Source organism: Balaenoptera ricei, chromosome X (genome assembly GCF_028023285.1).
Source record: "Balaenoptera ricei isolate mBalRic1 chromosome X, mBalRic1.hap2, whole genome shotgun sequence".
In the NCBI taxonomy this organism is placed as follows: domain Eukaryota; kingdom Metazoa; phylum Chordata; class Mammalia; order Artiodactyla; family Balaenopteridae; genus Balaenoptera; species Balaenoptera ricei.
In genome coordinates, this window is record NC_082660.1 from 97732870 (window position 1) to 97758266 (window position 25397).

The following is a 25397-nucleotide window of genomic DNA, read 5'->3' on the forward strand; positions in this document are numbered from 1 at the left end:
ATCTTTATTGGAGTATAATTGCTTTACAATGGTGTGTTAGTTTCTGCTTTATAACAAAGTGAATCAGCTATACGTATACATACATCCCCATATCTCTTCCCTCTTGCGTCTCCCTCCCACCCTCCCTATCCCACCCCTCTAGGTGGTCACAAAGCACCGAGCTGATCTCCCTGTGCCATGCGGCTGCTTCCCACTAGCTATCTATTTTACATTTGGTAGTGTATATATGTCCATGCCACTCTCTCACTTCGTCCCAGCTTACCCTTCCCCCTCCCAGTGTCCTCAAGTCCATTCTCTACGTCTGCGTCTTTATTCCTGTCCTGCCCCTAGGTTCTTCAGAACCATTTTTTTTTTTTAGATTCCATATATATGTGTTAGCATATGGTATTTGTTTTTCTCCTTCTGAGTTACTTCACTCTGTATGACAGTCTCTAGGTCCATCCACCTTGCTACAGATAACTCAATTTCGTTTCTTTTTATGGCTGAGTAATATTCCGTTGTATATATGTGCCACATCTTCTTTATCCATTTCATCTGTCGATGGACACTTAGGTTGCTTCCATGTCCTCAGATATGCCCATTTTCAAACGTTAGGCTGGAAAAGGCCTTTCAAGGTGAAATTATTGTTAAAATGCCTATACAACTTTTCCCCAGACTTTCTAGCATATAGGCAAGCTGGAAGACGTAGAGAATATCAGAGGAAGGAGTGAGTGGCGTGAGCATTTGATAGGAGGGAATATAATAACAGCTAACATTTACCTCAGGCTTAGTGCATACTGTACCATGTAAGCTACTACTTTCCATGTAGTATTATCTTGTTGAATACTCATAAGTCTATGAAGTAGGTACGATCATTCTCCCCATTTTACAGATGAGGAAACTGAAGCTTAGAGAGGTTAAGTGACAAGCCCACACAGTTGGTAAGTAGTAGAGTCAGGGTTCAAACCCAGGCAGAATATGGCTCCAGAAGTCTTACTCTTAACCATTTTACGTCTGCTTCCCATAATGTGCTAGGCACCGGCAACATGAAGGGGAAGGAAAATCCAGACAGCTCAACTTTCTGATTTGTTCAAAGGAAAGGCGGGAGAAAAAATAGAGACTATTGGCTAAAATTGAACTTCCTTTTCTTCTTTTAAAGTGCAATGGCTATAAGTTCTCTATAGAATACAAATATAGATGTGTTGTTGAGAAGGGGGAGAGAGAAGACTAAGAAAGACAGAACCACATCTAAGTACAGATGACACGTGGATACCAGATTTGTGGCCATCGAAGTAAATTTATGCCATAAAATACAAGAAAGCATGCTTTGGAAAAAAATATACAAAAGCATTTGTGATGTTATACATCCATTTAGATTACAAATGCCAGTTGCAGTAGGTAGTATTGATAAATTTCTTATACACTTAATTTGCTTAGCAGGGACATCTCCTTCTTAGTTAAACATTTGTGTGTACCCCCCCACATACACACACACACACACACACGACCCATCCCTATTTTTAGATAACAGACAGTGGATGCTGATAAGAGATCCAACCAACCATCATCATTCAGGCAGGGGCTGATTGCCTTGTTAGCAGGTTATCCAGGATCCTCGCTTTTCCAAGTCCTTGTCTTTTGGCCATGTGACCCCAGTGTTAAGTACCTGTTGGGGCTTTGGCTCTCAGTGAGAAGGAGGCAGGAACCACTCAGCATCATTGTACTAGCCAGTAGCTCTGGTCAAAACATAGGTGGGAGGAAATGCTGAAATTATTTGGCTAAAATGAGATTGGGTTTCCTATGAATTTCCCTTAGCCTCATAACAATGGAATTGACTGGTTATTTGAAATTGAGTTTGCTGCTGGCTCAGAAATCAAAGGCAGATATCTTCAGATGGGATACAATGATTTAATTTTAATTTCACATTTAATTACAGAAAAATCTAAGCTGTTGTCTGATATAAGTGCTCGTCTATGGTTTACATACAGAAGGAAATTTTCACCAATTGGTAGGTATATCATTTATTATACTGTGCTTTCTTCTTTGTAGATAGCTTTCCTGAGGTTATCAGTGACATCATGGAAACCTCAGAACTAACAGCTCACTATGGCGAAGAATTTAATTTGGGGGAGTAGTTAAGTCTTATGCTTCATCCAGAAATTTCATTGCCGACATGCCTCATCATGTATGGTTCCATGGTGTTAATGTGTAATGCCAGTATATTTTTGAGCCCACCCACCTCCAGGTGTTCAAGCACTTAGAAGTGTTACTTGTTTTAATTCTAAGAGCAAGGAAAAAGTCAAACTTTTAATTTGGACAGTATCTATTAAATTATAATCCACTGCTTTGTGGAGCTATTTGATTATTAAAGATGGCTGTACCTTGAAGGAAAGAAAATAATTCCTTTGCTTTTTTTTTTCCCTGTGAGATGAAAACATCTTGCCACTGGGAGATGAATTATAATGGACTTGCTTGGAACTAATTCTAGTCAGTTAAAAGTACCAGCTGCTGTCTAGAAAAAAGGACAGTTCAATGAGCTAAGTGAATAGGATCCCTCCAGAGAAAATTTGTGAAATGTTTGCAAGTAGGGTGACCTCTTCCTAGTCTTGTGGTACTGTAGGAAAGGATCACCAAACTCAAATGGTGGAAGCTATTCTCCTAAGAGGAAACCTGTCTGACTGATTTTGGTCCAGGACTGGACCTAGTAACTGGAGTGAAATCAACCTTTCTGATAAGTGCCAAGAGTGAAGTTCACACAGACAGTTTTTTTTTGCTCTCCACAGGAAGTACCTGAGCAAAATACACAAAAGAACAATCTTTAGTACCCAGTGATTCTAAACTGTTAAACTATTTTTCTGGGTGAAGAGATCTTTGCAAGATTTGAAAACATTTGCAGTTCAATTCTGACAGTGTTTTGGAAGAGATGATCTTTTTTTTATGTGGGCTTCCTTGCATCTTTTCCATACTAATCTGGCCCATAATCCCACCATTAGCAAGAGCCAAAGGACTCCCCTTCCAGCTCACAAATTGGCTCAACCTTCCCCATCTTGCTGTAGCAACTCTCCTTCAGTCCCCACAACAAAAGGAAAGGAGCGGCCACCTTGGCCCACTTGTCTTACGTGGTTGATGACCCCCTTTACAGTTAGTCTTGTGAGACCATGCTTATAGCATACTTTTCCACTTCCATGTTGGGAAATGAAGCAGTGAAAGCAGAATGTCTCCTCCGCCATCCAAGTTATCTCATTTCACTGGTACCTTGAAAAAGGATATTGAGCTCACCCTGGCCACGTTTATGGGATTTTTGTTACATCAAGTGTTCTTAAAATGGAACCCGTTGTCTTATTAACTGGCTTTGTGCCTTTTAAAAAGGTAGTACATTTCTAATTTATTAGTGGTATTTTTAATTATGACCATACTCATAACACCAAAGATTTACATCATCCTGAGTGGGTTGTAGAACACTTTTATACTCTCTCTTTTAATTCTTACAATATCCACTAACAGTAGGCAAGGCATGTGCTATTATCCCCAGTCTACAGATGAGACTTGGATTAGGTAACTAGAGACTGGTCTTCTGATGCCTAATCTAGGACTCTTTCCTCTATTTTACATTCTCCTTCTTACTGTTCAGACCTTCATAATGTATATTTAGAACAGTCAAGAGCCTTCCATATTTTCTTGACCATTTTGATAATCAAGTTTGGTAGCATTTACTCCTTAACTAAGGTAAGATTGCCCTCCCCGAGAAGTGAGTTGTGAAAATTCAGGTTCGGTCAAGCAGATTGACGACACGGCATGGACTAAGTGTTGGTAGTCATACATGGTGGTCATGTACCAAAACTGCACGCATACCTGGATGTCTCTAGGCAGAAAACATAAGGGGCAGGTTTTGTTCATTTGTTTGTTTTCCTTTGGCCATAGAACCTGTTTTGGTTAACTCAGCATTATCGTTGCAAGTTCCACCCTGTAACAAACCCTGTTTGATGTCTGGCTATATCTCTTGCCTCTCTATTCCAAGTATGTGTGCCTGTCTGTCTTGTATGATTCCCAAATATGCTGATGTTTCGGGAAAGGGCAGTTCAAGGAACTCATATTCATTCCCATCCATTTTGCCAACAGGGGGAACGGGCCCTTCGTCAGACGCCGGCTGGGGATGTATGCTACGCTGTGGACAGATGATGCTGGCTCAAGCCCTTATCTGCAGACACTTGGGCAGGGGTGAGTTAAATTTGTTCTGGAAACTGCCTCGGAGACCTCTGCAGTCGCACTCGCCGCTGGTAGTTTAGCACTGGTGCCGAAGGGACAGAGCTGCAGGTCCTGAAGTGCTCTCTGCCAGTCCAAGTAGTGGGGCTGACAAGTTGGCAAAACCTCTCGTGAGAAGGAAACAGCCGGCATTTCCTTGTGACTCACCAAGCCGGAGACTTATTTTCCTGGGACAGATGAACGTTGAGGCAGGTGTATCATTTAGAGTTTCCATCTTCACTATTGTTCGCGTGAGTCCTTAAACAGGTCAGATAACAAAGGGAGCAGGAAGAAGGGTGTGGTGGTAAGTCGGTTTTTTGACCTCATTTAAAATATCTGCCTAGTGAAGGATGTCAGTGACCTAAAGGAAGTGCCTAATGAGGGAGCTATTTTGGTTTGGGTTCACTGATGATGTCCATTCGATGATGAAGAAATCCTTAAATTAGCTTCCTTAGGAGGCTGCTTCATTAAGAACCTTCCAGTAATCACTGTTGGAACTCTCGAGTCTTGCTTTCTTAAGACATGCGTGTGCTTCCCTGTCGGCATCTGTAGGCTGACCTTGGGTAGATGCCAGTTCAGGCACTTGGGTGAAAGTCTGGTTTGCCTTGGGGATGAGGGAGTGAAAGAACACCTTGGATGAGATTGGGCTGCCAAACTCATCGGCTGTTCCTCCTTGAGATTCAGAGGTACAGAAACGTCGCTCCCTGTCCGGGACTACGCAACCTCACACATCCTCCTGCGGTTCCCAGAGAAGACTGGGGAAGGGGCTGGGGAGGGTTTAGGGCTTCGTGCCTTCTTTTCAGGGTTTAGCATGTTCTGTGCCTGTGTTCCCTGGGTAGTATCATAATTTCTGTTTTACAGATGAGGAAACTGAGGCTCAGGAAGTAAGGTGATTTGCCCTGGGTCAAACAGCAAGAAGGCATCGATTTGGGAATAGAATGCAGGTCTTCTGACTCCTTGTCCAGTGATTTCTCTACTGTACACATACTTCTTGGAGCAGATCGTTCTTCCTGTGTAACTTTCTCATTTATGAAACACTTCAAGATGATTCTTCTGGAAGTGAATTTTGTGGAAAGCAAACTGGGGGGAGAAAACCCCACAGTCAGCAATCTCAATTGTCTTAATATAAAAGCAAGTAGCAGGAAGAGTGTGGAAATAGATCTTGTAGCTAAGACGAATGAGAAGATGTAATTTTATAAAGAAGTATTTTGGAGTGTTTCCTATTCGGTTATTTTACAGTTGAGGTGGGGTGTTCACTTATCACCGTCATCAGTAAATATTTAGTGGTACTTAGCAGCCGGCTAATCAGGATTTCCCCCAGACTTGGACAGTTTGGTAGCTGATGAAAAACAGTTGGGTGCTGTTCACCCTTTGAAGACTGCTGGATACGAAGTTTAAAACTTTGGTTTCAGAAATACTAGAAGCAAAGAGAACTAAAGACTCTGGAGATAGTGGCCTTTGGCTTCAAGTAGATTTCAGTTGTGAATTCAAATGCTCTCTAAAACCTCAGGAGAGAAATTTCTGTCTTGGAAGCAAACTAAGTCTCAGAAATCTGTCCCATTAGGCAGAGTTCCTAGAGCTGAGGGAAGGGGAATAGTGTGTCCTGTCCACAGCAGTGACGACGAGAGTTTTTGCAGTTGTCCTCAGTAAGCGATAAGCAGGCCCTGTAGGATTTGGGGGGGCTGTGCCTGAGGCACAGACGGGATCCCCACAGATGTAACTATTTTAGTTTTGGTCATAAGGAAACCTGGAACACCTGATAACAAAGGTGTTTGTTTTTCCAAAACTCACTGTGGCCTTTTTAAAAGGTTGTGTAAAAATGGCAGCATGCATTTTTAAAAAAAGCTTCCTTAGTTGCAAATTGTGTATATTCCCCTGGGAATAGGTGTGTGTCAGAAGAGCACTTCCCCCCATGAGACTCTGTTGGCAATGCTGCCAAAATATACGGACCAAAGCCGTTGCTGTCTGTGTGGACATGAGACATAACAGCGTCTGGGTGAGACACGGATATACTGCCAGGTTTTGTGGTGACCTCCTGTTCACTGAGTAGCTGACCAGAAAGGCCTTGTGACACTGTCTTCATGTAACATTTATCCAACTCAAGCTCATGGGCTAAGTCAATTCCTTGGTCAACTTCTTGTTTTGCTTTTACTTTATACCCACTGAGCCTTTGAAAGAAATCAGCTTCCAGATGTCTTGGTCATCAACATTAAAGATACTTAGGAATGTTCTGACCTGATCGCTCCCACCTTCTACATGTAACTCCTTTGTTTTCCTTCTAACCTCGTAGTCACAGTAAGAGTGCAGAGATAACAAACGGTTATAAAAATGATTTTAACTCATTTTTTCTTTTTCCTAAAAAGACTGGAACTGGGAGAAACAGAAAGAACAACCCAAAGAATACCAACGAATCCTACAGTGCTTCCTAGATAGAAAAGACTGTTGCTACTCTATCCATCAAATGGGTAAGGTCACATGAGTAGTTTAAAGGCTGTCTCTCTGTTCTGTAGTTCAATTAAGAGGAAAGGAAAACTGTATGTGAAATTCAGCTTACATTGCCCGTACTTGCTTTTCTTGTCCCCTGCTTTGTATGTGGCTCTACTAAGTCGTCCCATCTACTTATTTATGCAAAAAATTAGGAGTTTGTGGTTTGCTAACCTGTTTATTATTTTTCCACATAAAAACAGCACAGATGGGTGTAGGAGAAGGGAAATCAATTGGCGAATGGTTTGGACCAAATACAGTTGCACAGGTGTTAAAGTAAGTAAAAGAGTCTGGCATGCGCCTTACTCTACCGTCTCCTATGCCTCCCTCCACCAACTCAACATCCCATCAACCCAGCTGTTCCTGCCATCCCACTAAGCCACCAAACATCTGTACCATTTTGCTCAGATAGTTCTTTGAAATGTGTAATGTGTGTGGGCAACTGTCTTGGTAAATCACAGTTATAGTCATTGGTACCAGTCTATGGGGAGGCCCCTCAGGACTCATTCCGTATCCCACTTGTAGATTGGTGCTCACGTGCTCAGCCATCAGCCTGAGGGTCACTTTGAAGCCAAAGGGTTTGCACTAAGCGGGGAAGCCTGAGCCAGCCTAGGCAAGACACAGACTCCCACCGTGTATGGTATAAAAAAAAAAATTCTTCACTGATTCATTCAACATTTACTGGGTGCCTCTCTTGCCCTAAGTACTGAGTGCACAGAAATAAACTAGGTGTAGTTCTTGCTTCAAGGACCTCACCACCTATTGGAGGAGACAAACCCCAAGGGAGCCTTAGAATCAGTTTGTCATCTCTTAGGAGACTCAAGGTACCCCAGCATGGTACTTTCGCAATTGTCCTGTTAAGTCTCAGAATTCACCTCCCACAGCAAGAGGCGACATGGAGAGGCCAGGACCAGTGCTTTGGAAATGAATGGGGTGAGTGGCGTCAGCACCTACACCTGCAGGCCATCTCACCTATTGTCACTCTCCTTTCTGACAACCTATCACCAAATGGGAACTCCATGAGGGCAGAGATTGTATTTGCCTCGTTCACTCCTGTAATATTAGCACATGAAACTGCCTGGCACATGTAAGTGCTCAGTAAATACTTGATGGATGAATGAATGAAAATGGCAGATAGAATCTGGGGCTGGATTTAGGCATCAGAAAATTGAAACTGTCTAGCCTCCTTTGGTAGCTACTTCAATTCCTGGGCTCTCTGGCGTGTGATGATGGGACCTGCTCCATGCAAAATACAGATGGGGCACTGTTTCAATTATTAGCCAACCTTCAATGAACTGGAATGCTTTGTAAATGTGCTTTTGAGGGGAGTAGTCTGGACTTCCTGGGGACCCAAGTGAAACCTGTATCTTTGCATTACTCTTTGCTAACAGGGCAGCCTCTCTGAGACCACTTTCTTACCTTGGTCCGTAGTGGTTTTGGGGGCAGTGTTGACCTGCTGAGTGAGGACCTGGTGGTATTTCGGGAACCACTGTAGGAACCCAGGGCAGAAAGTGTAGAAGATTAGAATGGCTGTGCCGAGCCCAAAACCTAGCTTGATATGGTTGGTTTATAAATGACATCCTTCAGAATTTGCTTCTTTCTTCTAAATTTTGAGCTTCCCAACAACAAGCAAATGGAAACATACATTTTTAAAGAATTTAAGTGGGTTCTGAGTCATCGTGATTGTTTTTAACAACAGTAGATGATGATGATGATGTCGTCATTATTATTTTGGGGGAAAGATACTACATTAAATGAAATTAAAATATAATGGTAATTGGGCTTCCCTGGTGGCGCAGTGGTTGGGAGTCTGCCTGCCAATGCAGGGGACACGGGTTCGAGCCCTGGTCTGGGAAGATCCCACATGCCGCAGAGCAGCTGGGCCCGTGAGCCACAATTACTGAGCCTGCGCGTCTGGATCCTGTGCTCCGCGGCAAGAGAGGCCGCGATAGTGAGAGGCCCGCGCACCGCGATGAAAAGTGGCCCCCACTTGCCACAACTGGAGAAAGCCCTCGCACAGAAACGAAGACCCAACACAGCCATAAATAAATAAATAAATAAAATTTAAAAATATATATATATAATGGTAATTAACCTCTTCTTGGGAGTTACTTTGGTTTGGGAGGGAATGTGTCTTTTGTTTTGTTTTGTTTTGTTTTGTCGGCCATTGAGACTGGGCTTTACTGCAGAATTCCAGAGTAGCCAGGGTAAACATGTCTTCTTCAAACTGGCAAGAGGAGAAGGAAATAAGGGAGAAATAGACAAGGTACTTTACTCAGACATCAGATAATCTCTCTTTTAAAGGGGTTCTCTTTCTAATCTCCTCTGAAGTCATGCACTTCAGCATGCTCTGTCTTCAGCTGTTGACCAGCAAGGCCCGGCACTGAAGCCATCTGCGGCCCAAGTCTCCTGGGACGGCATCCTTACCGCATGTGGGAAGGGACAGAAGAGATCACCTCTCTCTCTCTCTCCCCCCCTCCCTGGATTTCCCTAGAACTTATTGTTTGTATTATGTATGCTCCTAAACAAATATATATATATATGTGTGTATATTAATAACAGTTTTCTTTTTTTGGAAAAAGGAGTAAGTCAGAATGTCTCTTATTTAAGAAAAGGAAACAAAATCTCTTGGGAGAAGATGCACTGGTAACCTCTCTCTTTCGCCCAGTAGGAGTAACATCCTTTTGCAAGGCAGCCTTTTCCATTTTGTAAAGCAGGCCTTCTTTTTGAGGTGCGGAAACAGTGCCTCTGGCATTCTCAAGGTCCCTGGACATAGAACGTTCCAGAGAGCTCAGTCAAGGGAGCCAGACCTGACCTGAATCCCAACTTCTCTGTGGCTCAGTGTTCGGTACCGTCAGGAACGCTGGGCGTACATAGGTTGTACTGCTTCCTGCCGAGATGTCCACCTTCCCCAATTGTGACTTCATTGTATGTTGCTTTGCAGAAAACTTGCTTTATTTGATGAATGGAATTCCTTGGCTGTTTATGTTTCAATGGATAACACCGTGGTTATTGAAGATATCAGTGAGTCCCGGGCCAGTTTACCTTCTCGGGTGGCTGGGTGATGAGGTTCTTCCTCACCATTCAGAATGTGTGTGTGGGGCGCGGTGGGAGAGAAAGACAGAAAGCGAGGGAGAAAAAGAGAAAGAAGATGCACACACACCCGCATTCCCCCGCCCCCCGGCTCTCTGGCCTGCCCATCTAGCAGGACGGGGGCACAGGGCTCCGGTTACTCATTCCCTGTGTCCCTTCTTCTCTTCCCTCTCAGCTTTCTGAAAGGGAGAAAACAATTAGAGGATCTGTGCTGCCCCTCAGTGAGGTACCAGACCCTTTCCCTGCAGGTCTCCCCGAGTGCGGGTAATCAGTTAAACCACTGACAGGTCTTCTGTGGCGGTCCCCCCTGTGCTCCCCGCCACGGGGTTAGAGGGACCCACAGATACGGTCCCTGTTTCCAAGGCCCTTGCAGGCTAGTTGCGAAATGAGATTCTCCCAGTGAGCCCATAATATCTGACAAGAGGTAAGTGAGCGTTCAGTTGCCAGAAGGAGGAGAAGTAAGGGCTGGAGGAGGGGCCTGGGCTTCCCGCAGGAGGTGAGGCAGCCGGGCCCCGCTGGCAGGGGGGAGGGCCTTCCAGGCAGTGGCTGTCATGTGAGGTCTCCTTTAGTTTTGCCCTTGGCACATCTCCTAGGGCTGGATGCCCCTTATTTACCCAGCTCTCTTGTCTTCTGTTTCTAGAAAAAATGTGCCGCACCCTCCCCTTGAGTGCCGAAACAGCTGCTGAGAGCCCCCCTGAGTCTCTGAATGCTTCGACCCAGAGTAAGGGCCCCTCTGCCTGCTCTCCAGCCTGGAAACCCTTGCTGCTCATTGTGCCCCTCCGCCTGGGCATAAACCAAATCAATCCCGTCTATGTCGACGCCTTCAAAGTAAGTCGCACCTTTCCCCAAGCCGCTTGCTGCCCGCCCATCCCACCGCCATGTGAGCACGGAGATCCGTGAGCAGCAGTCCACAGATGAGCTGAGAATCTTGCGTTCTCTTTCCCTCCAGGAGTGTTTTAAGATGCCACAGTCTTTAGGGGCATTAGGAGGAAAACCAAATAACGCCTATTATTTCATAGGATTCTTAGGTAAGAAAAGAGGAATCACAAGTAAGTCATCATGGGCTAGGGGAGGGTGGGCAGAAGGCCTGCACGGGAGACCAGGCAATTCCAGTTTTAGGGGGCCCTCACCTAGCCTGGAGATGCTGTGGCCTCTGGCCAGCTCATCTTGTCTCTGGCCTGGAGAGTAACGTTTACCTGTGCCTGACAGAGAGCAGATCCCCCCCACTTCAGTGCCTCTGCTTCACTGCCTCTTGATAAGATGGTTCCATGGCTGCTTTCCCACTGGACGGCCCCAAGGTCATAGCGTTGCTTCAGCACCTGTCTCTCTTTCCTGTGGCGCCCAGGGTGGCAAGGTTTCGCTCCCCTGGCCTCGCCGATACCCCTCTTACTGGGGCTCGGGCGTTCGGGCTAGGAGCCGTCCTCTGGCTTCCCGGGCTCATGCAGCCTGGGCTGCTAGCTTATTGTTCAGAGCCCTGACTCTGGTGGGAATAAGAGGAGGTGAAGACAGAGGTATCCCTTTCCTGAGACTGGAGGCTAAGCCTTAAAACGACTAACCTCCTAATGTGGATCCTGATGAGCAGCCCGGCATTACCTGCCTCAGTAGATGCCTCTGGAAACCCGGCCACCTTACTCACTAGCTGTGACCAGAGACATTTAAGGCCCTTGGCACACGAGGGGAGCTAGCCCGGTGCTTCTCAAACTTTAATGTGCACATGAATCACCTTGAGAGACCATTATAATGTGGGTTCAGTGGGTCTGGGGTGGGGCCTGAGAGCCTGCATTTCTAACTAGGTAGTGCCGGTGCTGCTGGTGCCACACTTTGAGTACCAAGGGCCTAGGCACCTGCTTAGCGCCGCAGAGTAAGGGAGTGATGCGGTGAGGGAAGTGGGATACGGGACACCTCTCGCAGGAGTGGGCTTCGAGGAAGCTATGAGCTTAGAGAGCAAGGGAGAGCCAGAGCAGGCGTGGGGAATGGCCTGAGGGATGTGCAGAGGGCTGAGTGAGATGGACTTGGTCACCTTCCCACTCATCTCCTCCTCGGAGATTCATGGAGGTGGCGGGGGTGGAAACAGACCCAGCCCTGTATGTGGCCAGTCTCCCACTGGCTAGCCGTGTGCCAGCAGGAAAAGAGTGTCAGCTCTTTCAGTCTCAAGTTCCCTTTATGGAAGATAGGGCTGACCCCCAGCTCACCATGTTGTCACCTCACAGGAAAGCGCTCAGCAAAAAGAGCCAGCCTGACCCCAGCGCCTCTTTCCTCTGCTCGCTCTTTCTCTCTTTAGGGTAGGGTTTCTCCACAGCTGCTGGGGCTCTCTCGAATGCTGCCATCTACTGGTCGATCCTAAGAACTACAGCTTGATGGAACATTTGGAAAGTGGAGGCGTTTCTTTTTCTAAGTACAAACCCCAGTGTTTAGAGTGTTATAAATTTAGATGTTCTCTGTTTCTAAGCTTTTGGGTTCCTGTCAAAGAAAATGTAGCAAAAATCTATTTCCTATTGTCCATGCTTGAGGAAAAGGTGGAAACATTGGAAAATAATTTTGGAGGGATCTCAGTGAATCCTGGGCACCCTGGCCCCCTTTATCCCAAGTTACCCAGAGAGAGTTTGCCAAGCTGGCATAGCCCTCCTGTTTCCTGGGGCCACTGGGTCAGGGAGACATTGGTGGAGTTGGACTACTTTTGAAAGAGATGTGGGCAGTCCTCAGTTCCCAAGACAGAGGTTTACATAGTGCCCATTTGCCCGTTAATTTCCAAAAATCCTTTGTTTAACCTTCACTTGAGGCTCCAAACTCCCCTCAACCCCCATTTTCTGACTTACCCCCTTACTGTATTAGGCTCAGGTGGGGAGAGTCTGGATTGGCAGAATGTCTGAAGGGAGAGGACAGATGAGAACTGCCATTTTCTGAACAAGGGACTCTGCAGAGGGTTCTCTCTGAATCTCTCTCCCCCTCTTTCTCTCTCTCTCTCCATGTATAAAAATATATATATTTATATTACTTGTCATTATAATATATTGTTTCCTATATTATATATAAATATATAATTTATATTTATATTATATAATATATAATTATATATTAAAACATATATACATGTATAGAGAGACATAGATTAATATTGATAGTTATATAGAGTTGTATAGCTTTAGATAGATAGATTGATTGATAGAGTTAGCACAACACCCCTGTGAGGTAGAGATCATTATTTCCATTTATGCCTAGCGGAAGACTTAGAGGGGTTGTTTCCTCAAGGTTACTGAGCTCAAAAGTAGCAAAGCCAAGATTCGATCCCAATTTGGCCGTCCCTGCCCACCACACCACATTGCTTCCCGAGTGCCCTCTTGCCCAGTGGGAAGCTGGGAGAAGCTCCTGGTGCACAAGACTATGGCCAGGGTGAGAGACTGGCTGGGAGATTTTTTTCCGTTTAGAATGTTTGTCCCCTGCGCTTTGGTGGAGGGTGCCACCTGGAGATCTGTCGCATGAGCCCAGTGTCTGCAGATGGTGGACCTGCCTGCCACTTCTTCTTGGGCCTCGTTAGAGACCTTGATTTGGTCCCCATATCATTTCTAGGACTTTTTTGATCTCTTACTGTATCTCTTTTAAGCACTCTCAGAAATAGGGCAGCCCACAAAGCTCCACTACACACACACACACACACACACACACACACACCCATGGGAAAGGGCCAGAGTCAGAGAGGGCACTGTTATTATTCCCAGCACCTTAACTCAAAACTGGCAGGACACTCGGTTCTGATCCTGCTTTGGAGTCGCATTTTCTCGTGCACAGCTTCCTTCTCCCCTTCCCTTTCTATGGTCTTAGGTAGACTTTCCTCTAAACGACCTGGTTGTTGCTCTTTATTGAGCCTTGACGCTTTTTTGATATCACTGGTCTCACCCGCCTGTGGTCTGGGGGAATATGTACCTTGACTTTCCTAAAGCAAGCCATATGGGGGCATTGATTTCCATATGCTCTTACACATGTATTTGTAGGAAAATCCTTTTGAGTCTCAGCAAGGTACATCTATGACTACCTTGCGTTTGTACTGTGTTGTAAGCAGTTCACAGAGGTGAGGTCTTCTCATTCTGATAATACCCTGTGAGGTAACTGGAACAGACCCAGTGACCCCAGTTTAAAAGCAAGAAAATTAGGACAGAGTGAAGTGGTTTGTCCTAGGTCTGCGACAGAGATAAGTCAAACTTGGCATCAGACATCAGAAACACTCTTGGCCAACAGAAGCACTTAGATGTACCCAAAAGAATCCTGGATGCCATTCCAGAGAGCGTCTTCGGGGTGTCCCTTCCCACCCCATCCTCCTGCCTCAGGCAGATCTCTCTCTCTGCTTGTTTAACCCAGTCTAGAACACAGAGGCCCAGATGGTGCTCAGGCCTGGACAGCGAGGTTGGGGTGACCCCTTAGGTACGTCAGCCTACTCAGTATGCTGCTGATGAGCATTAGAGAGACTCTCAACCCTTTGAACGTTAGATAAAAGTAGAGATTTTATTATCCCAAACTCCCCCCAGATCATTATTGGGCTAGACTTTTTCAGTTTAATGAAGCAGTGTTTTTCTCCAATTTGTAATGGTCGACCAATCTCAAAGTGAGTTTTCCCAGCAAGGCGTATCTGTACTGATACTACTGTGACCAAGGCAGTGCTTTCTGACAGGAATTACTGACTTGCTAACAATGACTAACTTGCTAGCGAATCAAGACCAGAAGTCAGCTCCCTGGTATCTCATCCGTGGCAGAGTCAGCATTCCCATTTCTTTTGGAGGCCAAGGCCTTTTTCCTTCCCAGATGTGCTCTTTGACCATAGGTCTAAGAACCAGTGGTCTAGAGCAAGAGGCTTTCCAGTGTTGGAAGGGTCAGGAAGCTCCCTGATGGCACCTGGACTCATGGCCTGGTGATTCCACCTACCACCTCTGGGCTACTGCTGCTCACCGAGCCCGCCATGTCATCTGTGGTCGCTCACTCCCCCCTCTCCCCAAACCTGTGCCTTTCCGCTTTTGGACTTGGACTTTGAGGAGATACAAATGCTAGGGCAAGTCTTCGCATTGAATGATTGGCTTTGGGTGCGGGTGGCTTCCTTCAAGCATGTGCACCCTCCTTCTGGCTTTCTGTCATCTCATTCTCATTGTCACCAAGGGAGGGGTTAGGACAACCAGAGCGCCTCATCCCAAGGACAGCAGTGCGGCCAGGGCCGGTGGTTCTTCGAAGGTTAAGCATGTCTCATTCAAAACAGGCGATGAGCTCATTTTCCTGGACCCTCACACAACCCAGACCTTTGTTGACACTGAGGAGAACGGAACAGTTGACGACCAGACTTTCCATTGTCTGCAACCTCCACAGCGAATGAACATCCTGAACTTGGATCCTTCCGTAGCATTGGTGGGTATCTGAAGGTTGGGTGGACCAAGAGACACAACGCTGCCCTATCACAGTTTGGCTCCCTGGAAGTTATCCAGGTTGCTAGGTAGGGCGGCAAAAGAATGTTCGCTCCCCACCCCCACGAGAGGTAGTGTCGTGTGGTGTAGTGGGGAAGGAATGGGCCCTGAAGCCGAGTTACGATCGAAGCCGCTTACCAGCCATGGACTTAGGGGGAGTCCCTTAACTTTTCTGAGCTTCGGCCTTCTCATCCCTCCAGTGGGCAAAACGGTAGTTCCTTCCTTGCATGGCTGTATGAGTACACTGTGTGTAAGGCACATAGCACAGTGCCTGGCATGTTGTAAGCATTCTAGAAATGTTAGTCATGATCAGTGTTACCATCTTTCCCCCTTTTCCTCCTTGCCCTCTAAATATTGCCATCCAGGCACCGGGAATAAGGTGAGACATAGGGAAGGAGGGATAAGGAGGCAAGACCTCCGGGGTGGACAATGTCCATTCCTCTGGGCACACAATCCAGGAAGCTGCAGGCTTTCCCCCGCTGGAAATATGACTGCCGTCCACACATGGAAGGGACAGCTGCCTGGGAAGTAGCCAGTGGTTCTGAGGCCTGTCTGCATCCTCTCTACCAGTTTAACCCGATTGTCGGAGGGCCAGTGACGGAGAGCTGACGGAGTCCTCCTCTTGTTTTGGACCATTCTTTTAGTGCTGTAGGATGGTTCTGAGGATGGGGAAGGAGGCTGTTGGCTCTCTTTATTCTTTTTTTTTTTTCTTTTTTTTACCGCCAGGGAAGTCCCTGACTTTTTTTTTTTTTAATTTTTAAATTTTATTTTATTTGATTTTTTATACAGTGGCTTCTCATTAGTTATCCATTTTATACATATTAGTGTATATATGTCAATCCCAATCTCCCAATTCATCCCATCACCACCTCTTTATTCTAAAAGATAATTTCCTTAAGGTCAAAGCCACCTTGTTAAGTGATGCCTCTAGCTAAAAGTACTATTTGGCTTTTGTTTGCTGGTTTTAATGGATTGCTTTTTATAGGTAGGTATATTTGTGCACTGAATGTAATGGAATTAACCCTGTGCTTTGGAGATTGGTTTTCAAGTTACTATATCTCACAGTGTGAAGGGAGAGGATCAGGGAGGGAAAGGGACAAGGTAAAAGGGAAAGGGACAGGGTAAAAGGGAAAGGGACAGGGTAAAAGGGAAAGGGACAGAATAAAAGAAAGAGGCAGAGAGAGAGAGAAAATATGAAGATGAATGAGCAGATGTGTGTGTCCAGGTGAGGCACTGATCTAGGAGAGAGATAAGCTCAGACAGTCTTCCTCCTTGTTGCTGGGAGGACACATCCAAAGGAAGTGACCCACATCCTACATCACAACTCTGGGCCAACGGCTCCATCTTGCAATACAAAGGGCCTGCCTGGGTGCCCCTGACCAGTTCTAAGTTGTCTTCTTTTGCTTTCCCCCAAGGGATTTTTCTGCAAAGAAGAAAAAGACTTTGATAGCTGGTGTAGCCTTGTTCAGAAGGTAAAGATGTATGTTTTTCTTAGTCTTAAAAAACAAGTGTTATTCAATATAATTCCTTTTCAAGACGGTTTTTCATAGTAACATAAATCCAGCCTGATATGACTATCGCAAGAGAAAGAAACTAGGATGTGGGGAATTGTACATAACTTTGGGGAAACTAAAGAAAAACTTTGGTTTGCAATATGCTTAGTGTGTCAGGTGAGCGATATTTTTAACTACTGAATGTTCCATCTCATTGAGCCCGTGAGTCAATGAAATATTCAACTAATATTCTACCATTTTAACTTAAAAATGCCAATTTCATATAGCTCAGCCTAAATTCTTCCTTACTCTGAGATGGTTGAAGAAGCCAAACTACTTTTCTATTTGTTTCGTGTCCATTTACAGTTTAATGTGTTCCATTATGGTTTAAGGGGCTTGCCTTTCTATTAACTGTCTTATTTATGTAAAATATAGGCACACTGCCACTTAAAGCAAACAGTTTGCAGAAATCTGTGTAAATACGAAAGCAAGTTATTCTTTCTTTTTGGCATTTTATGTCAAAGGGTGTTTATCATTTTGCTGGCTCACAACTTTTGTATCTGCCTCCCTCATCCTTTGCTTCTAACGCATGCCAATTATGTGGAAGATATTGATCAACGCTTATTGAAAGAATGAGGGGAGATCATAGGGAGTAGTTTAAAGAGCCCTGGATGGGGTGGCAAGAGACATCGTGTTCTCTTATCTGCAAAACAGAGGGGTTGGAGAGATGGGATCCCAGAGCCTCTTGTAAGTGTAAGGAGGGAAGATTTTTCTTCACAGGTGAACAAATAATTAACACTAAAGTCCCCAGATGAATCTGAAACCCCGGTTAATAATTGGCTGAGACATAATGGAGAATTATTTTCTAAAGGCATTACTTACATTTCAGAATGCCGCAAAACTGTATATCACGTTTAATGTTAGAAAGAAAATTTTCTGATAAGACTATGCTATTTAAATTAGGACATATATCATATGTCTTGGATTGAAACTGAAACCATGCCAAAATGTACCAATATTCTTTGGGGGCAGATTTAACTTGATTAACCAACATTTCTTTGGAGCCAACACTTCAGGAACATCTCACCCCTAAATTGAGTTGGTCCCATGCAACTGGCGTTAAGACCTCATGATGGAGCATGGGCAGTGAGTACCGGCCTTCCGTCAGATCCTCCCTCCAATGTCCTTCCTTCCTGGCCAACAGTATCTAGAATTGAAGAGAGCTGGGTCTTCAGACGGGTCAAGTAGAGGATGGGTGTATTTGCTAAGCCTTTGCTTTCACCTTTCAACAACCAGGCCACTCTCTTAGGGTTTGGAGTCATATACTGCCAACTGGGCAGAAATGTAGTGACTCTGCAGTGTTTACAACTGTTTCTGTGTCTCCTCAGGAAATTCTAAAGGAAAATTTAAGGATGTTTGAATTAGTTCAGAAACATCCATCACACTGGCCTCCCTTTGTTCCTCCAGCCAAGCCAGAAGTGACAACCACAGGGGCAGGTAAGCTGTTGTTCAGAAGCTCTCTGGCCAGCAGACCCATGGATAGCAGTTGTTTTGTGAGACAGAAGCAATTGTGGGTCATGTTTTCCGTGGAAATGAAAAAATTTCTACTCAGCTGCACTGATCAAGGAATGGTGCTTCTTCTGATGAACTGATATTTACCAATTTCAAAGAATGATAGTAAAAAAAAATAAGCTCCGTGCAAAAGTTCCATACAAAATCAAAATGACTAGAATTTCTTTTTTTCATGGTCTGGTTCAGAAGACAAATCAGAGGCCATGGGTAATTCGAAAGGTACCTCGAAGGTCTTACAGAGCCTCAACTTCATCACTTTGAATAGGACTGTGTAACAAGTCCAGTTAGTTTGATTCTTTTTTTTTTTAATTGAAGTATAGTTGATTTACAATGTTGTGTTAGTTTCAGGTGTACAGTAAGAGATTCAGTTATATATACACTTTTTCAGTTTCTTTTCCATTATAGGTTATTATAAGATATTAAATATAGTTCCCTGTGCTATACAGTAGGTCCTTGTTTATCTATTCTATATATAGTAGTATGTATCTGTTAACCCCAAACTCCTGATTTATCCCTCCCCCCCCCTTTCCTTTTGGTAACCATAAATTTGTTTTCTATGTCTGTGAGTCTGTTTCTGTTTTGTAAATAAGTTCATTTGTATAATTTTTTTAGATTCCACGTATAAGTGATATCATATGGTATTTATCTTTCTCTGACTTACCTCACTTAGTGTGATAATCTCTAGGTCCATCCATGTTGCTGCAAATGGCACTATTTCATTATTTTTTATGGCTGAGTAATATTCCAGTGTGTGTGTGTGTGTGTGTGTGTGTCTCACATCTTCTTTACCCATTCACCTGTAGATGGGCATTTAGGTTGCTTCCATGTCTTGGCTATTGTAAATAGTGCTGCCGTGAACATTGGGGTACATGTATCTTTTCAAATTAGAGTTTTCATCTTTTTGGGATATATGCCCAGGAGTGGAATTGCTGGATCATATGGTGACTCTATTTTTAGTTTTTTAAGGAGCCTCCATACTGTTCTCCACAGTGGCTGTACCCATTTACATTCCCACCAACAGTGTAAGAGGGTTCCCTTTTCTCCACACCCTCTCCAGCATTTATTATTCGTAGACTTTTTGATGATGCCCATTCTAACTGGTGTGAGGTGATACATCATTGTAGTTTTGATTTGCATTTCTCCAATAATTAGTGATGTTGAGCATCTTTTCATGGGCCTGTTGGCCATTTGTATGTCTTCTTTGGAGAAATGTCTATTTAGGTCTTCTGCCTATTTTTTGATTGGATTGTTTGGTTTTTTTTGCTATTGAGCTGTATGAGCTGTTTGTGTATTTGAAAATTAATCCCTTGTCAGTCACATCATTTGCAAATATTTTTCTCCCAGTCCGTAGGCTGTCTTTTCATTTTTTTTTATGATTTCCTTTGCTGTGCAAATGTTTTCAAGTTTAATTAGGGCTCATTTGTTTATTTTTGCTTTTGTTTCCATTACTCTAGGAGACGGATCCAAAAAAACATTGCTGCAATTTATGTCAAAGAGTGTTCTGCCAGTGTTTTCCACTGGGAGTTTTATAGTATCTGGTCTTACATTTAGGTCTTTAATCCATTTTGAGTTTATTTTTGGATATGGTGTTAGAGAATTTCTAATTTCATTCTTTTACATGTAGCTGTCCAATTTTCCCAACACCACTTATTGAAGAGACTGTCTTTTCTCCATTGTATATTCTTGCCTGCTCTGTCGTAGATTAATTGATCATAAATGCATGGGTTTATTTCTGGGCTTTCTATCCTGTTCCATTGATCTGTGCATCTGTTTTTGTGCCAGTACCATGCTGTTTTGATGACTGTAGCTTTGTAGTATAGTCTGAAGTCAGGGAGCCTGATTCCTCCAGATTTGTTTTTCTTTCTCAAAATTGGTTTGGCTATTTGTAGTCTTTTCTGTTGCCATACAAATTGTAAAAATGTTTGTTCTAGTTTTGTGAAAAATGCCGTTGGTAATTTGATAGGGATTGCATTGAATCTGTAGATTGCCTTGGGTAGTATGGTCTTTTAAACAATATTAATTCTTCCAATCCAAGAACATGGTGTATCTTTCCATCTGTTTGTGTCATCTTCAGTTTCTTTCATCAGTGTCTTATAGTTTTTGGAGTACAGATCTTTTGCCTCCTTAGGTAGGTTGATTCCTAGGTATTTTATTCTTTTTGATGTGATAGTAAGTGGGATTGTTTCCTTAATTTCTCTTTCTGATAGTTCACTGTTAGTGTATAGAAATGCAACAGATTTCTGTATATTAATCTTGTACCCTGCAACCTTACCATATTCATTGATGAGCTTTAGTAGTTTTCTGGTGGCATCTTTAGGATTTTCTATGTATAGTATCGTGTCACCTGCAAGCAGTGACCATTTTACTTCTTTCTTTCCAATTTGGATTCCTTTTATTTCTTTTTCTTCTCTGATTGCTGTGGCTTGGATTTCCAAAACTATGTTGAGTAAAAGTGGCGAGAGTGGACATCCTTGTCTTGTTCCTGATATTAGAGGGAATGCTTTCAACTTCTTACCATTGAGTAAGATGTTTAGCTGTGGGTTTGTCGTATATGGGCTTTATTATGTTAAGGTATGTTTCTTCTATGCCCACTTTCTGAAGAGTTTTTAATCATAAATTGATGTTGACTTTAATCAAAAGCTTTTTCTGTATCTGTTGAGATGATCGTATGGTTTTTATTCTTCAATTTGTTAATGTGGTGTATCACATTGATTTGCAGATTTTGAAAAATCCTTGCATCCCTGGAATAAATCCCACTTGATCATGGTGTATGATCCTTATAATATATTGTTGGACTCAGTTGGCTAGTATTTTGTTGAGGATTTTTGCATCTATGTTCATCAGTGATATTGACCTGTAATTTTCTTATTTTTTGAGATATCTTTGTTCTGTTTTGGTATCGGGGTGATAGTGGCCTCATGGAATGAGTTTGGAAGTGTTCCTTCCTCTGCACTTTTTTGGAGTAGTTTGAGAAGGATAGCTGTTAACGCTTGTCTAAATGTTTGGTAGAATTCATCTGTGATGCCGTCTGGTCCTGGTTTTCTGTTTGTCGGGAGTTTTTAAATTACTGATTCAATTTCAGTACTGGTAATTGGTCTATTCATAGTTTCTATTTCTTCCTGGTTCAGTCTTGGGAGATAGTACCTTTCTAAGAATTTTTCCATTTCTTCTAGGCTGTTCATTTTATTGCCGTATAGTTGCTCATAGTAGTTTCTTATGATCCTTCGTATTTCTGTGGTGTTGGTTTTAGCTTCTCTTTTTTCACTTCTGATTTTTATTGATTTGGGCCCTCTCCCTTTTTTTCTTGATGAGTTTGGCTAAAGTTTTATCAATTTTGTTTTTCAAAGAACCAGCTCTTAGTTTCATTGATCATTTCTATTGTTTTTTTAGTCTCTATTTCATTTCTGCTCTGATCTTAATGATTTCTTTCCTTCTACTAACTTGGGGTTTTGTTTGTTCTTCTTTCTCTAACCTGTTTTAGGTGTCAGGTTAGGTTGTTTGAGATTTTTCTTGTTTCCTGAGGTAAGCTTCTATCGCTATAAACTTCCCTCTTAGAACTGCTTTTGCTGCGTCCCATAGGTTTTGGATCATCATGTTTTCATTTTCATTTGTCTCTAGGTATTTTTTAATTTCATCTTTGATTTCTTCAGTGATCCATTGGTTGTTTAGTAGCACATTGTTTAGCCTCCACATGTTTGTGTTTTTTGCAGTTTTTTTTTTTTTGTAGTTGATTCCTAATCTCATAGTGTTGTGGTTGGAAAAGATGCTTGATATAATTTCAATTTTCTTAAATTTACCAAGGCTTGTTTTATGGCCTGGCATGTAATCTATCCTGGAGAATGTTCCATGTGCACTTGAAAATAATGTGTATTCTGCCACTTTTGGATGGAATGCTCTACAAGTATCAAGTTCATTTGGTCTAATATGTTATTTAAGACCTGTGTTTCCTTATTGATATTCTGTCTGGATGATCCATCCATTGATGTGAGTGGGGTGTTAAAGTCCCCTACTATTATTGTGCTACTGTCAATTTCTCCTTTTATGTCTGTTAATATTTACCTTGTATATTGAGGTGCTCCTATGTTGGGTGCATATATATTTACAATTGTTATATCCTCTTCTTGGATTGATCCCTTGATCATTATGTGGTGTCCTTCTTTGTCTCCTGTAACAGTCTTTATTTTAAAGTCTATTTTGTCTGATATGAGTATTGCTACTCCGGCTTTCTTTTGATTTCCATTTGCGTGGAATACCTTTTTCTATCCCCTTACCTTCAGTCTGTATGTGTCTCTAGATCTGAAGTGAGTCTCTTGTAGGTAGCATATATACAGGTCTTGTTTTTGTATCCATTCAGCCAGTCTATGTCTTTTGGTTGGAGCATTTAATCCATTTACATTTAAGGTAATTGTAGATATGTATGTTCTTATTGCCATTTTGTTAATTGTTTTGGATTTGTTTTTGTAGGTCTTTTTTTCCCTTTTCTTCTTTTGTTCTCTTCTCTTGTGATTTGATAACTACCTTTAGTGTTATGTTTGGATTCCTTTTTCTTTTTTGTGTGTATATCTGTTATAGGTTTTTGGTTTGCAGTTACTATGAGGTTTTTGTATAACAGTCTATATATAAATGTGATTGTTTAAGTTGCTGATCTCTTAATTTCAAGTGCATTTTAAATACCCTGTATTTGTACTCTCCTCCCCTCACGATTACAGTTTTTGATATCATATTTTACATCTGATTGTTTTCTGTATCCTTTAACTGCTTATTGTGGATACAGGAGACTTTACACGTTTTGTCTTTTAACCTCCCTACTAGTTTTGTCTGTGTATGATATACTGCCTTTATTTGCCTTTACTGGTGAGCTTTTTCATTTTGTAATTTTCTTGTTTCTGGTTGTGGCCTTTTCTTTTTCACCCGGAGAAGTTCCTTTAACATTTATTGTAAAGCTGGTTTGGTGGTGCTGAATTCTTTTAGCTTTTGCTTGTCTGTAAAGCTTTTGATTTCTCCATCAAATCTTAAGGAAAGCCTTGCTGGGTAGAGTATTCTTGGTTGTAGGTTTTTCCTTTTCATCACTTTAAATATACTGTGCCACTCCCTTCTGGCCTGCAGAGTTTCTGCTGAAAAATCAGCTGATAGCCTTATGGGAGTTCCCTTGTATATTATTTGTTGCTTTTCTCTTGCTGCTTTTAGTATTTTCTCTTTATTTTTAATTTTTGTAATTTTGATTACAATGTGTCTTGGTGTGTTCCTCTTTGCGTTCATCCTGTATGGGACTCTCTGTGCTTCCTGGACTTGGGTGCCTGTTTCCTTTCCCAGGTTAAGGAAGTTTTTAGCTATTATCTCTTCAAATATTTTCTCAGGCCCTTTCTCTCTCTCTCCTCCTTCTGGGACCCCTATAATGTGAATATTAGTGCACTTGATGTTGTCCCAGAGATCTCTTAAACTGTCCTCATTTCTTTTCATACTTTTTCTCTTTTTTCTGTTCAGCTGCAGTGGTTTCCATTACTCTGTCTTCCTGCACACTGGTGCATTCTTCTGTATCATTTGGTCTACTATTGATTCCTTCTAGTGTATTTTTCATTTTAGTTATTGTATTCTCCATCTCTGTTTGGTTGTTCTTTATATTTTCTCTTTGTTAAAAACTAGCTTCTCATTCTGTGCATCCATTCTCCTCCCGAGTTCTTTTATCATCCTTACGACCATTACTCTGAACTCTTTCTTGGGTAGATTGCCTATCTCCACTTCACTTAGTTCTTTTTCTGGGGTTTTATCTTGTTCCTTTGTCTGGAACATATTCCTCTGCTGCCTCATTTTGTCTAAGTTGCTATCCGTATTTTTATGTCTGTGGTAGGTTAGTTACGTTTCTCAACCTTGGAGAAGTGGCCCTCTGTAGGAGGCATCCTATGCGTTCCAGCAGTGTGCTCCTCTCTTGTCACCCAAGCTATATGCTCTAGGTGTTCCCCCTAAGAGGGCTGTGTGGTTCCTTCTGTTGTGGCAGGCTGACTATGTGGGTGGTCTGCTAGGCTTAGTTGGCTTCTAGTCTGGTTGGTTGCCAGGCCCTGCCTTGTGCAGATGCTGCTGGTTGCTGTTTAGTGGGGCCTGGTCACGAGGTGGCTGGTTGTGGAATCCATGGGGGCCCCGGGGCTAGTGCTGGCTCACTGGTGGCCAGAGTCAGGGTCCCGAAGCCTCTGGGGCTGTTGCCCAACTACTGGCAGGGGTTAGTGCTGGATTACTGGCAGGCAGAGCTGTTTCCTGGAGTGTGGCTCCTGGGCCCAGGGATCCCAGAGCTCATTTCAGATCACTGGTAAGGAGGGGCTGGTTTCTGATACAGTTGGGTATGGGGTCTGGGGTGTCCCTAAGGTTGCAGTGGCCTGCTAGTTGGCAGGATCAGGGGCCAGCTGGTCCCAGGATAGGGTCTGGCCTGTGTTGTGGGATTGTAGTTTTCTTGCTTCTGGTGTCTGCCCCCTGGTGGGTGAGGCTGCTTTAGAGTCTTGTTCAGGCTTCCTTGTAGGAGGGGCCAGGGCCTGCCCACTGGTGGGTGGAGCTGGGTCTTGGCCCTCAGATGGGCAGGGCCATGTCTAGGGGCTTGTCTAGAGGCCATGGGCTCAGGACTTCTTTAGGCAGCCTGTCTGCTGATGGGTGGGGCTGTGTCTCTGCCCCATTGGTTGTTTGGCCTGAGGTGTCCCAGCACTGGAGCCTATAGGCTGTCGGGTGGGGCCAGGTCTTGGCACTAATGATCCAACATGTCAGCCACCAGGAGTGTTCATGTAGTTGAATGTTCCCCAGTATGTCTGCCACCAGTGTGTATGTCCCCCGGGTGAGCTTCAGCCACCCCCCTGCCTCTCCAGGAGAGTCTCCAAGCCCAACAGGTAGGTCTGGCCTAGGCTCTTATCAAATCACTGCTTTTGTCCTGGGTCCCAGTGCACATGAGATTTTTGTGTGCGCCCTTTAAGGGTGTAGTCTGTATTTCCCCCAGTCCTGTGGGGTTCCTGCAGTAAAGCCTCACTGGCCTTCAAAGCCAAATGCTCTGGGGGCTCCTACCCCCAGTGCCAGACCCTCAGGCTGGGGAGCCTGATGTGGGGCTCAGAACTCTCAC

The 25397-nt window shown here is 43.5% G+C and overlaps 1 protein-coding gene across 4 annotated transcripts in view; it reads left to right on the forward strand.

Annotated features, from left to right (window-relative positions):
- ATG4A (autophagy related 4A cysteine peptidase) overlaps positions 1-25397 on the forward strand; it is a 70268-nt gene that overhangs the window by 42301 nt on the left and 2570 nt on the right. The window contains exons 3-12 of one of the 4 annotated variants that reach the window (XM_059911606.1): positions 1916-1987; positions 4099-4197; positions 6585-6686; positions 6909-6981; positions 9650-9729; positions 10439-10626; positions 10748-10826; positions 15038-15183; positions 16655-16711; positions 18121-18229. In XM_059911606.1, the coding sequence (XP_059767589.1) occupies positions 4137-4197; positions 6585-6686; positions 6909-6981; positions 9650-9729; positions 10439-10626; positions 10748-10826; positions 15038-15183; positions 16655-16711; positions 18121-18229 (895 nt within the window). In that variant the 5' untranslated portion in view covers positions 1916-1987; positions 4099-4136. Of the gene's footprint in view, positions 1-1915; positions 1988-4098; positions 4198-6584; positions 6687-6908; positions 6982-9649; positions 9730-10438; positions 10627-10747; positions 10827-15037; positions 15184-16654; positions 16712-18120; positions 18230-25397 lie in introns of those variants that run through there. The other 3 variants (XM_059911607.1, XM_059911609.1, XM_059911608.1) reach the window with 3 other exon arrangements.